Here is a 12933-nt window from a genome sequence, read left to right as displayed (position 1 = left end):
GTGCCTCCTTTTGCTGCTTCAAAGGAATGACGGGCGGATGTCAGTGTGAAAATATGGAGGTGGTGAACGACAGGGGATGATCCCCATCCTAGCCCCATCTCTCCCATGTCTTCTCACTGTACGGGCTCTGGGTTGCTATTAGGAGCGTTTTTCTCAGGTGACCTGGTTTGCTGCCGGAGGGTGAATATTTTTGCAGATTGCAGGTGCATCTTTTCTATCTGTACTGCCATTTGGATCATTCTGTGCACCAAGAAAGTGCTGAGGACCCAGGCAGTGCTGTTTGCGGATTGTTTACCCATTCAGTGTTGTACACCAGGAAAATAAAGAGTACCAGTCATTGCTGTTTGCAGGTAGTGTGCCCATGCACTGCTGTGCATCAAGAAAGAACAGAGGGCTTAGGAAGTGTTGTGCACAGGTAGTGTACCCATGCAGTGATGTACACCAATAAGGTGCCATGGGCTAAGGCAATGCTGTATATGGGTAGTGTACTCATGCAGTGCTGCACACCCATACATTACTGAGAACCCAGGCAGTGCTTTGTGCAGGTTGTGTACCCATGCACTGCTGTACCCCGAAATGGTGCTTAGGACCCATGCTTTACTGTGTGCTGGTAGTGTACCCTCGAAGTGCTATAAACCAATAAAGTGCAGAGGACTCAGGCAGTCCTGCCTGCTTGTAGAGTGCATGTGCAGTGCTGTATGCCAGGCAAAGACAGAGGACCCAGGCAGTGCTGCATAAGATCAGTGCACCAAAACAGCGTTGTGAACCAAGAAAGTACTGATGACTCATGCAGCAGTGCTGTGTGTGGGTAGTGTACCCATGCAGTGTTGTACCCCAAGATAGTGATGAAGGCCTATGCAATGCTGCGTGCAGGTAGAGCACCAATGCAGTGATGCAGTAAAACAAGAAAGTACAGAGGATCCAGGCAGTCCTGAGTGCATGTAGTTTACTTGTGCAGTGCTTTACAGCTATCAAACACTGAGGACTCATGCAGTGCTGTGCACCAAGAAAGTACGGAGTACTCACAGTGCTGTGTGTGAGCAGTACACCCATGCAGTGATGTACACTAAGAACATAACCTGGACCCAGCCAGTAGTGCTTGAGGGTAGTGTACCCATGCATTGCTCTAAACCAGGACGGTTCCGGACCCAGCCAGGGCTGCGTGGATAGTGTACCCATGCAGTTTTGTGCAGGGTGATCTGGGCACACAAGTGGTGTCATGCGTCCATGCAGTATTGTCCGGAGAGATATGATGCCTATCCAAGACAGTGATCCGCAGGGAGAGTCATGGTGCACTATTTGCAGTGCATTGCAGGGAAAGGGTGCTGCAAGACAGCAGGAATCAACATTGATGGGGGGACACGAGGGGCCTTATTTAGCCCCTCTCTGAAGCACAGTATATCCTGGTTAGCCAGACACCAACAGCTGCCAAGCACTACTTTTGACTCCCCTGGACAACTGGTGCCATACCGACACATCCATGTAGCATTCACACTGTTAGTAAATGTGAATAAAGGATCATTAGAAAATAAATCCCACCTAGAAAACGTCCAAAGCATAATGGGTCATATATAAAGGATGCAGAGTTATAGTTTGCATCTCAGGTGGAGGCCAGGTTTGCACTCCCTGTTCACGAGCCCACACCAGACCTTGCTCTCAGGTCCTGCTCATCAGATCTTTATTCTGATCCCTGCTGTGAGGTTGATGTTCGTGGATGGGTTAATATTCAGTACGAACGGGTCCGTGTGCACCCATACAGTGCTGTGCATGGTAAGGATACTGTGCATACTAGTATTCAGTGGGAAGCTATTGGGAGACTATAATAGTTCTCCCAGTCAGTGCTGTACTGGGGAGAGTCTACACTGCACCAGAGCAGTGCTGTACTAATCCAGGGCTATCGGGACCTAGACAGTGCTGTGCAGCAGGGACAGGCAGTTGTGCACGCAGGCAGTATTGTTCACCGCCAGTGTACTGTGACTGAGCCATTGTTCTACGTGAATAGAGATGTAAATAGTGATCTGTTTAGCCACGCAGTGAGGTGCTTGAGAGTGATTTGTGCACACATGCAGTGCTGTGGAGCAGGAGCCACTTTTAACCATCAGGCCGGTGGGGGTGGGGGGTTGGGGGGTGGGGTGCAGGGCTTGATATTGAAGAAACTGTGAGTAGTCTCTCGCATGTCCGCATGTGGGTATGGGCGGGCGGGGAAGCCCCGGGCAGCCTGCATACATTGGAACCCGCGTCCCTGTACTAGTAGAATAGCACAGACGAAGCTGCAGTGCTAGCTATTAAATCTCAGCTTGTGCCGGATAGTCTGGCGAGGCTGGCTCTGTGGGTTGTTTTCTCTGTCTATGAAATGTGACGTATTTCTCTTATATATGCATTCTTTCTATATCATCAATGTGTTTCTGTGAGCTGTGATTTGTTTGAGTTACCACTTATTTTTGTGTGGTGTGATATGTTTCTGTGAGTTGTGCTGTCTTTCTGTGTGTTGTGCTGTCTTTCTGTAAGATGTGATGCCTGATGCGTTTCTTTATCTGTGCTTTATGAGTACTGCTGTGTTTCTGTGAGATATGCTGTCTTTATTTGAAATGTGATGCATTTCCGTGAGTTGTGCATTTTCTAGGAGTATCGCTTTGTTTCTGTGGGTGATCACTTATTTCTGTGGGGTGTGCTGCGTGTCTGTAAGGTGTGATGTTTCTGTGAGCTGTTCTGTCTTTCTGTGAGGCGTGATGTGTTCCCGTACGGTGTGAAGTGTTTCAATGAGTACTGATGTGTTTCTGTGAGTTGTGCATTGTTTCTGAGTATCGCTGTGTTTCTGTGAGCTGTGCTTTGTTTCTGTGTACCATGTTAGTGTGTGGAATGGGTAATGCTGATGCTTGTGCTGCACTAGTCATTCTGGGGATCTTTGTGGTGTGGTTTTGAAGGTATGTGCTGTGTGTACGGTTGAATGCAGACACACCCCTCCATCTGGAGCAGCTGGGTTGTGGAAAGTGGGACACTGTAAAGGGATGGGGACCTCTGAGGGGCGGGCCATGATGTCTATATCACAGAGGGCCACTGCGTGTGCTGCAGTGCTACCCACAATATTCCAGCACAAATGGATCTTTGTACATCCCACTTCTCCTTACCTATCATTCCTTTTCGAAGGGATTGTGTCCTCCGGCGTATTCCTTATCTTGATAGATCATCTCCAGCTTGCTGGCCTAGGAAAACATTTTTCAGTAGAGGGCGCTGCGCGTCGACGTCCCTCGAGCCGATGTCCCTCGACAGCCTCTGTATCAGCGCCAACGTTATCATGTGTATAAATAGACTCACGCAGCGTCTGTTGCTCTGTTCCGTTTTTCTTTGCTTCGTGGGCCTCGGAATCGCGTTGCTCAGTTCGTTAGTCAGATATATTCTTCATTATTCCTCGAATACCAACTCTTACTAGATGGCTTCCTCATCCGAACCGACGACTCCACGGTCCGGCTTCAAACAATGTCGAGACTGTGGAAAGAAAATGTCGTTGACGGATCCTCACAGAATCTGTTTGTGGTGCCTGGGATCGGAGCACCAATGTTCGGAGTGCGAGGACTGCATGTCCATGACGGCGAAATCCTTGAAGGAGCGTAAGGGGAAGCTTGAGAGAGGCAAGACAGTTAAAACTCCTTCAAAAGTTTCCTCTGCAGAGTCGAGACATTCGTCTCCTTGCCGACACAGGAAACATTCTCGTTCTAGGTCTCGAAGCAGTTCCCCCCACTCTTCGAGATCCAAGCATTCGAGTAAGAGACGTCGAAGATCCCCTTCCTCGTCTTCTGTTTCTCCGGAAAGAGTCACCTGCCCCACAAAACATAGCTCTCAGGCTGAGTGGGAGGAATTCCGTAAAAGGATGCTTAGCGTCTTTGAGAAAGCGGCCTCGACCCCCTCAAAGACAGCTGAGGGTGGTACCCTGGGTGAAAGACCCGAAAAATCGAAACGCGCGAGTTGTTGCACCCGGCGAAAGAAACTACTCGAGAGCGTCACAAACCCTCGAGCAAAGTCACCGTGCCATCGACGCCATTATCGAAGGGCTCATCGACGCATAGGTCGATCGAATCGACACCGAAAAAGAACAAACCCACGGCCGTAACTACCTCACAGCCAGTGGTCATACCCAGGACCTCTATCACGACTTCGAGAATGTCATCGACAACCTCGAGTAGGATTCCGATCCTCTCGAGCTCTTCGAGGCCTCTTCCGATCTTCTCGATGCCTTTTTCGGTGTCTTCGAAGCCTTTAACGTCCGCGTCGACGTTTTCTCAACCAATTACGACAAATTTGGCCCCTTCTGTTCTGGAAATGGGATTTAAGCCATTTCCAAGGTCTGATTATTTCCCCTTTGTCTTCAATTTATGAAGAAGGGGAGAATTCAGATCAAGAAAGACCCTTTGGGTTGCAGAGAACTACAACACCTGAACCAGAGGAATTTACCTCTGAGGAAAATAGGTTAAAGGACCTTCGAGAATCCTTACATGAGGCAAGTGGGTTAGATACTTCCCCAGAAATAGAATTTGCCAAACCAGACCCAGGAGAACATGCCGAGACCCCTTACAGAATTTTAATGGCAAGGATTATAGAATTCATGGGTTGGTCTACACCTTCACCTGCATTTCAACAGGATGACCTTACTGACATTTTAGTTAAAGGCCCACAGAGGATCCTGTGGTTCCGTTTCACGCTGCATTACAAAGAAAAATATTGGCTAACTGGTAAACGCCCGAGGTTATCCCGGCAGTTAACAAGAAGTTATCAGCCAAATATAGGGTATCTGCTACTGACCCTGAATTTTTGTCTAAACATCCAACTCCAGAGAGTCTGGTTGTTCAAGCAGCAACTGCATCAGGCAGTAGATCGGCATACCCTACTGTTCCACAGGACAGGGATGACATAGATACGACTCTATGGCTAAGAAAGTCTTTTCTGCATGTAGCATGGCGTTGAAATCTATTAACTCTACTTGTACTCTTGCAAGGTTCAGCCATACACTTTGGGAGTGTGCTTCATCAGCGAATGACTGCCTCCCAGAGGGAGAAGAAAGGGAAGCGTTTCTAAACATCATTAAGGATGGTAAAGACGCAATGTGTGATTCCCTTCAAACTGGCATTGATTCTGCTGACCGTATCAGTAGGGCCATGGCGGCAAGTATTACAACCCGCAGATTTGCGTAGTTGCGAAAGTCTGGGTTTGCTTCAGATGTACAAGCCAGACTTTTAAATATGGCCTTTGACGACGACTATGTTTGGTAAGAAGGCGGATGACAGCCTAGAAAAGTTAGACATCCAAAGCAGCAGCAAAATCCCTGGGAGCTGCAATCCGTCAAACGCCATATCGCCCCTCAGGAGCCTCTTGGAGAGGTAAGTCCTTTTGCTTTTATTCCGCATTCGGAAAAGGCAGAGGACAGTCGGTTCAAAGAGGTCAAAAAAGATTCACCCGAGGTGGACGGGGTAAAAATGCAAAAGCCGCAGCAGCAGGTGCCTCTTTACCCTCGGCATCTGCATCAGCCGCCTCTAAATCACTCAGAGGACTCTCCTCACAAGACACCAGTAGGGGGCAGGCTAACTCAACATCTGACGGAATGGCAGGCTATTACGTCAGATGCTTGGGCATTGGAGACAGTTGCCCAATGTTACTGCCTGCCTTTTCTACGCATTCCTCAGTCATCCACTGGGGAACAGCTCTCTGAACGTTCCAGATCCGCTCCTCTTGCAGGAAAATTGTAGACCTGCTGGAGAAAGGTGCCATAGAACCGGTACCTGTAGCGGAGAGGAACAAGGGCTGGTACTCTCCCCTACTTCCTAATACCGGAGGACTGAGACCCATCTTGGACTTACGAGAATTGAACAAGTTCCTCAGGAAGGACAAGTTCAAGGTGGTAACTCTCTCTCTCAGATCCTTCAGGCCCTCCAGCTCCAGGAATGGCTGGTATCTCTGAACCCTCAGGATGCTTATTTCCATGTGACAATGCATCTCAAACACAGGAAATACCTGAGGTTCGCAATTGGCGGCTCTCATCATCAATTTCGAGTTCTGCCATTTGGGCTGACCTCCGCCCCGAGGGTCTTCACCAAGCTAATGTCGGTCTAAGGAGGGAAGGGATTCACGTCTACCCCTACCTTGATGATTGGCTGATCAGAGCTGTATCTCTGGAACAAGCTCAGATCCAGCTAGATTGTGTCCTTCCCAAACTGGGCTTCTCCCTCAATTTAAAGAAGTCCCAGATGAAACCATCACAGCGACTCCAGTTCATTGGAGCGGTCCTGGACACTTCCCTGGGAAAAGCCTCGCCACCAGAGGTGAGGGCCCAAGATATTCTGCAGATGGTCACCAAGTTTCAAAATGCCCAACGTCTCCCAGCCTTCGACTTGGTTGCTAGGCCTCATGGCATCCTGCATCTTCCTTGTACCAGAGGCTCGCCAGAGAATGAGATCTCTTCAGTGGGCAATAAGAACTCAGTGGTCGCAATTCTCAGGGAGAATCTCCTTCAGGTTCCGGACAAGGTGGCTCAAGACCTTCAGTGGTGGGCCTGTCAGGAGAACATTTTGAAAGGAGAACTGTTTTGGCAACCATGGCCGGAGATAACAGTAGTCACAGATGCCTCACTCACTGGGTGGGGAGCCCATGCCAACGACTTGACCATCAGCGGTCGTTGGTCTCCATCGGAGTCCAGACTACATATCAACCTGTTAGAGCTGAGAGCAATCGGACTAGCGCTGAAGGCTTTTCTGCCATCTGTACAAGGGAAAAATGTCCTGATAATGACAGACAACACAGTGGCCATGCACTACCTCAACAAAGAGGAGGCGTAGGATCACTGCCTCTGTGCAGAGAGGCGATGCAGCTCTGGTTTTGGGCAATCCAAGAAAGAATCTCTCTATCGGCAGTTCACTTAGCCGGAGAGGAAAACTTGACCGCGGACGCTCTGAGCAGGCAGAGCACAGTCTCCCACGAGAGGGGACTAGCTCAGGAAGTCCTTCAACAGATCTTCACCCTTTGGGGAACCCCTCAAGTGGATCTGTTCGCCACCGGCATCAACAGGAAGTGCGATCAGTTTTATTCAACGGAATTATTCAAGGGAATTATTCAAGGGAATTTCCCCCTAGAGGAGTTCTAGGGGACGCATTCGTAGTGGACTGGGAGTTTCCTTTTTTTGTACGCGTTTCCTCCAGTCCCTGTCATTCCTCAAATGATCAGGAGGTTTAGAAGGTTCCAGAAAGCCATGATCCTAATTGCCCCAGACTGGGCTAGGAGAATGTGGTACCCGGACCTTCTGGACATGTCCATCTGCCCTCCAATTCGTCTTCCACTCAAGGAGAATCTTCTCTCGCAGAAGGGAGGTCAGGTTCTCCATCCAGACATCAGAACCCTCAACCTTCACGCTTGGTATCTGAAAGGTTGAGATACAAGGATTGGGACCTCCCAGATGACGTCCTGGAGGTGTTGCTTTCGGCCGAAAGGCCAGCAACAAAGACACCACTGCTGTTGGAACAAATTTTGCAGCTGGTGTAGAGAAAAGAATATCGATCCCTTTTCATGTGGAACACCAACGGTGTTATCTTTTCTACTCTATTTGGCGAATTTGGCCTTCAGGTTGGCACTATCAAGGGCTATCTCGCGGCGCTATCGATCTTCAAGCGCACTGCAGAGGAACCATCGTATTTCAAGTTACCCTTAGTAATACAATTTCTGAAGGGATCAACCAATGTCTATCCTCCAAGACCATTCCAAGTTCCCTTATGGGACTTAAATTTAGTCTTAAATTTCCTGATGGGTACTCCTTTTGAACCACTCCACTCTTGTTCGCTAAGATTTCTCACCCTTAAAACTGTCTTATTAGTGGCATTGACATCTGCTAGGAGGGTGAGCGAATTACAAGCTCTATCTTGTAAACCCCCTCATACAATTTTTCATAAAGACAAAGTTGTGCTACGAGTGAAGCCTAATTTCCTCCCAAAGGTGGTTTCTGAATTCCACTCGGAAGATTACCTTACCTTCATTCTATCCCCCTCCCCATCTGGGGAAAGAGGAAGAAAGGCTACATAGGCTGGACCCAAGGCGGGCTTTGAGCTTTTACATCAGCAGACTTGCTAGGATTAGGCAAGCAGACCAACTGTTCGTAGGCTACTCAGGGCACAAATTGGGATCACTGATAACAAAACAGACCATTTCCAGATGGATTATTTTGGCCATTCTGGAAAGTTAGAAACTGGCAGGGAAAGAGCCTCCTCAAAATCTTAGGGCTCATTCAACCAGGGGTATCGCAGCCTCTTCGGCCCTCCAAAGAGGGGTACCGATTCGAGACATGTGCGGCTGCCACATGGTCGTCTGCACATACCTTCACAAAATTTTACAACCTGGATTCCTCCTCTAGCCAAGAGACTAGATTTGGCAAAGCTGTGTTGCACTCTGTTCATTCGTGAAGGGAAACATGGCAATTTTACTCCCACCTCCAGTTACACACCACTGCTATGGGAGTCTATCAAGATAAGGAATACGTCGGAGGACACAATCCCTTTGAAGAACAAGTTACTTCTTACCTGGTAACGTTCTTTCGATGGGATGTTCCTCCGACGTATTCCTTATCGCCCCTCCCATCCATCCCCTCAGTAAAACTTCCCTTGTGGTTATAGCTTATGCTCTTTCAGGGTCAATAACCAATTCATGTAAAGCAACTGTTAAACGTCAAAACGGAACTGAGCAACGGACGCTGCGCGAGTCTATTTATACGCATGATGTCGGCGCCGATATGGAGGCTGTCGAGGGCCATCGGCTCGAGGGACGTCGACACGCAGCGCCCTCTACTGAAAAAAAAATTCCGAGGCCAGCAAGCTGGAGATTATCTATCAAGATAAGGAATACATCAGAGGAACATCCCATTGAAAGAACATTACCAGGTAAGCAGTAACTTGTTCTTCTCCCCCATTGCGCTTTGAAATGCCTTGTGTCGGTGTTAAGCACTGTATAAGAAATATAGCCATGTTTCTGTTTTTAAAGTAACCTTTGACTAATTGTATTCACCATTTTCGTGAGGGATGCTCCCAATTTCTATCAAAGAAGGGTTGGGCTTGCGCGCTGTACTCACTCATTCAGAGAAATAAGGGGCCACTTTGAAAAAATATTTCCAGGGCCACTTTTGGTTCCCAGTCCAGCCCTGGGTGTGGGTGAGGTATAGGGACACTTGCTTTGATGTCTAGAACAAGGGTTATTAGATGGCCGGGAGGGGAGTGGCAATGAGAGTGCGGCGGAGTGAGTGTTTGCTATGAGTGGTGAGTGATGTCTTAGGCCGCATATTGGGGAGTGTCATTAGAGTGCAGCTAGTGTAAGGTGGGGGAGATTGGCGTGACCGTGCAGCTGGTGGGGGAGCAGGTCAGATCAGATCAGATCAGGTCAGTGCATGTCGACTCGGGAAATGCTCAGTGAAGGTGGGTAGGTTACAGGTGGGTAAGCCTATATAGTGTAAACCATCAAAGCCAAGTTCTATTTACACATCACTTACAGACAGTGCCTAGATTCGATTTACAAAATATGGGCAAGAAATGCTCAGTAAGGTAGGGTGGTCGCAGGTGGATAACAGTCACACTAGTTGCAAAACAGTGACCAATAACAATAATGTATGCAGGTAGGTGGGATAAAGGTGTCACTGCACAGTCTACCTTTAGGATACTTATGCCTCAGATAATATAGTTTTGTGGGGTGAGCACGGTAATGAGGACATAGGAGGGGTGGCACCCTGAGCTACTGGAGCGTCATGCATGAGTCACAAGAGTACCTTTTTATGAGAAGACCCTGGGATGGGGTGTCGTTCGTGTAGAGTGTCCGGCCGATGGCTGGAAAGGCGTGGACAGGCTGGGACAGGCGAGAGGCCTTCGTGCAGGCCTTCGTGCAAAGTTAATATAAGAAATTGCAAACTTCCTGTTATGACTGCAGGGATGCACACTTAAGAAAGGGATTGTAAGCAATGGTGGGAATACATGGAAAGAAGGAAAGGTGCCCTTCATTGGAGGCCTTTCTAATTGTGCGTCATCAGTACATCTAATTTAAAGCGACGCAGATTTCTTCATAACCTCGTACTTGTTTCTCTTTTTAGTTGTATTGTATTTAGAAATTTGAATAGGTGAAAAATTGACTATTATGACTTAACTTTGATGAGCAATGTACTCATTACCATGCATCAGAGGGGATACATTTTAATTAGTTTGATAATGAATGTAGTTTCCTCTCCTTCACCCCCAACAACCTGCTCGCAATATTCCTGGACCTGATCAAAGTTTGTGATTTAGGGCAGTTTTGCATGTCACACACTCAATACTTAGCCAGGTTTCGGATTGGATGTTTGACCATCTGGATAAGGGATTTAAGTGTGCGTTGGTAGAGAAGTGTGTTGCCGCTCTGATTCTGCCTGTGCACTTGTTTGTGAATAGTGTATGTGCACATATTGTGAGAAGGTGAGTACTGATTGTTCGACAGTCCTCTGACACCTTAAACGTATTAAAATGTACACAATTTAAATCTCGTAAATGTTCACAACATTCAGTTAAATGTATGGTTAGTGTTTCATTTAGCATCTAACGATCGCCAACATTCAGTATTTGCAATTAGTTGATGATCAACTGTGCTTGAGGAGAATGGCATTGGTTGAGGACTATAATGCAAATTAATTTCTTACTTATTGTAAAATGTATAAGCTAACTGCACTATGAAAATGAAAAGCAAGCTGGGAAAACGTGTGATTTTCGAATGTTTTATTTTTTTCCCTGCCCTTTTGAGCGAGGTGTGACGCTGGTGCAAAGACTTTTTGTAAGAATTCCATTTGGTGCTGTAGTTCTTGTAAACCTTATTTACTGAAGTCAATCTTTTATTATTTTAGGGACAGTGGGGATATCAAGTTTCTAACCAAAGGAGACAACAATGCTGTCGATGATAGAGGGTTATACAAGCAAGGGCAGCATTGGCTAGAGAAAAAAGATGTGGTTGGACGGGCGAGAGGGTAAGTGAAAAGCCACGAGGTAGAAAACTGAATGTAATTGCACTTGACTGTTTTGACCAATTACTTTTGAGGGATGAGTACACACACCTCTGGGTCTTAAAGTAAAGGGCTCTCCTTAATTCCTGCATGATCTGATCAATGCTGCTAGTGGACCTCCTTCAGCCACACACCAGAAGTAGTTTCTGGAACCAAAAAGTACACACTTTATGCATGCAGCCAATCCGAAAAGAATGTTCATTAGCCAAGCTGTGGCGACGATTAGTCTATAACCTGAACCTTTTTGACCCAAACTCCACAAGTAGCACAGTTGTAATGTAATTATCTCTATAAACGTGTATGTGAAAATATTCACACTTTTCTCTTGAAAGACGGATAACTGTTATTTCGCCTGTGTAACGCTCCTCATTAAAATAAATGCTCCTCTTACCACATGATTCATTTAGCCTTCTTTGAAAAACACTGCAGAGTGGTGAGAGGGGGGTGTAAAATACTTAAATTTCAATTCTGCCCCAGGGAGACACACCGTTTTCTGACAGAAGTGGCAATAGTCGCCTGCACGAGAAACTGGTAGTATAGGAATTTTGGGGGCTTGTTGCTGGCTTTTGTGAAGTGATACATATACACCAGTACCATGACCAGTTTCTTATTTAGGGCTATTTAAATTCTCTCACATTTAAGTGATACAAAACGGCCATTCCTGTCTTCAGCAACATTTATCTCCATGATCATGGGTTAGTTATCTCATACAGCAACTTTGCGTGTAATGGAAAAGTAACCAAGTGTGCCTTCATCTGCTCACTTTATTTCGAACTACTAAAACACATAGTACCGAGTACAATAACTTGCACTATTCTTAATGTGTATAAAATGTTGATGCTAGTTGCAACTATAAAAAGGCCAGTCGCCTGATCTTGTTGGGCTGGGAACCTCTCTCAACCGGGGTTGAGAAGCCTACTGGGGAGAAATCCAGAGCCAGTCCTACCTCCGAGGCGAGTGGTTGAGGTAGGAGTTGGATGGGGGGGGTCAATTCCTGTTCCACCTCCCCTTGTGCCAGTGTTTCTTTGCAGTCTACTGTTGTCCCACACCATGCATCCTCCAACAAATGCTTTCAAGTTCTTCTATGGTTGCTTCAGAAGTTCTTGACTGAAGAGCTTCAGAGAGAGACTTGCTTTACTGGCAACCGTTCACCAGGAGCATCAGAAAACCATGACCAGCATTGAGTCCAACCACCTGACAGGCATCCAGTTTACTGGAGTACCGCATTGGAGGATAGAGAGCGCTGTGACATTTCATGGGATATAATCACTTCGCCCCAGAGGGGTGCCCTTCTCTGAGAGGCTAGGGAGCTGAGCCTGCTATGCAACATTCCACCTAGAGGTGGCAGAAATCAGGACCTCACAGGGAGAGACTTGCCTCTTGGGGGCAGAGGGGGACAAGTACTCTCATTCTGTCCAGGGACTCCCTAGACAAGAACTTCTGAATCTCAACCAGTCTGTTACTGTAATGCCTCCAAATATCTATCTCCTCGGGTCGAATTTACTGTGAAGCAGAGTATGCAGTGGTTGGCAGCCAAACCGCCTTGGGATGAAGAAGATGGATCAAGGAGCCATGGGTCCTCAAGTGAAAAACTAAGGACTTTGTGTCTACGGTGGGGAGGGCCCAGCGTGATCTAAAAAAGGACTAGTGAAGAGTGTCTCTGCAGCCCGAGAAGTTCAAACCAGGGCTGTAGAAGAAGCCAGGAGACACTGACCCTTCCTGCGCAGAGGGGATGCTGGAGAGCTGAAGTAGCAAACCAGGTGAAGGCAGATATCCAAGGTGTCAACCTGGGAAGAATCTGTAGGTGGTGTGGTGACACAGAGAAGGTGGACTTGTGGTCCTCCAACGGTCTGAGACCTACCGGAAAGGGCTCCATGCAGCTGTGAGGAAGAAGC

General features: G+C 47.4%; 1 protein-coding gene across 2 annotated transcripts in view; it reads left to right on the top strand.

Annotated features, from left to right (window-relative positions):
• Positions 1-12933, top strand: part of SEC11A (SEC11 homolog A, signal peptidase complex subunit) — a 238851-nt gene that overhangs the window by 115351 nt on the left and 110567 nt on the right. For both annotated transcript variants that reach the window (XM_069624750.1, XM_069624751.1), the window contains exon 4: positions 10883-11002. In XM_069624750.1, the coding sequence (XP_069480851.1) occupies positions 10883-11002 (120 nt within the window). The remainder of the gene's footprint in view (positions 1-10882; positions 11003-12933) is intronic.

This window comes from Ambystoma mexicanum, chromosome 11, assembly GCF_040938575.1.
Source record: "Ambystoma mexicanum isolate Mex_15411 chromosome 11, UKY_AmexF1_1, whole genome shotgun sequence".
NCBI lineage: Eukaryota > Metazoa > Chordata > Amphibia > Caudata > Ambystomatidae > Ambystoma > Ambystoma mexicanum.
This window is presented reverse-complemented; position numbering and strand designations above follow the sequence as displayed.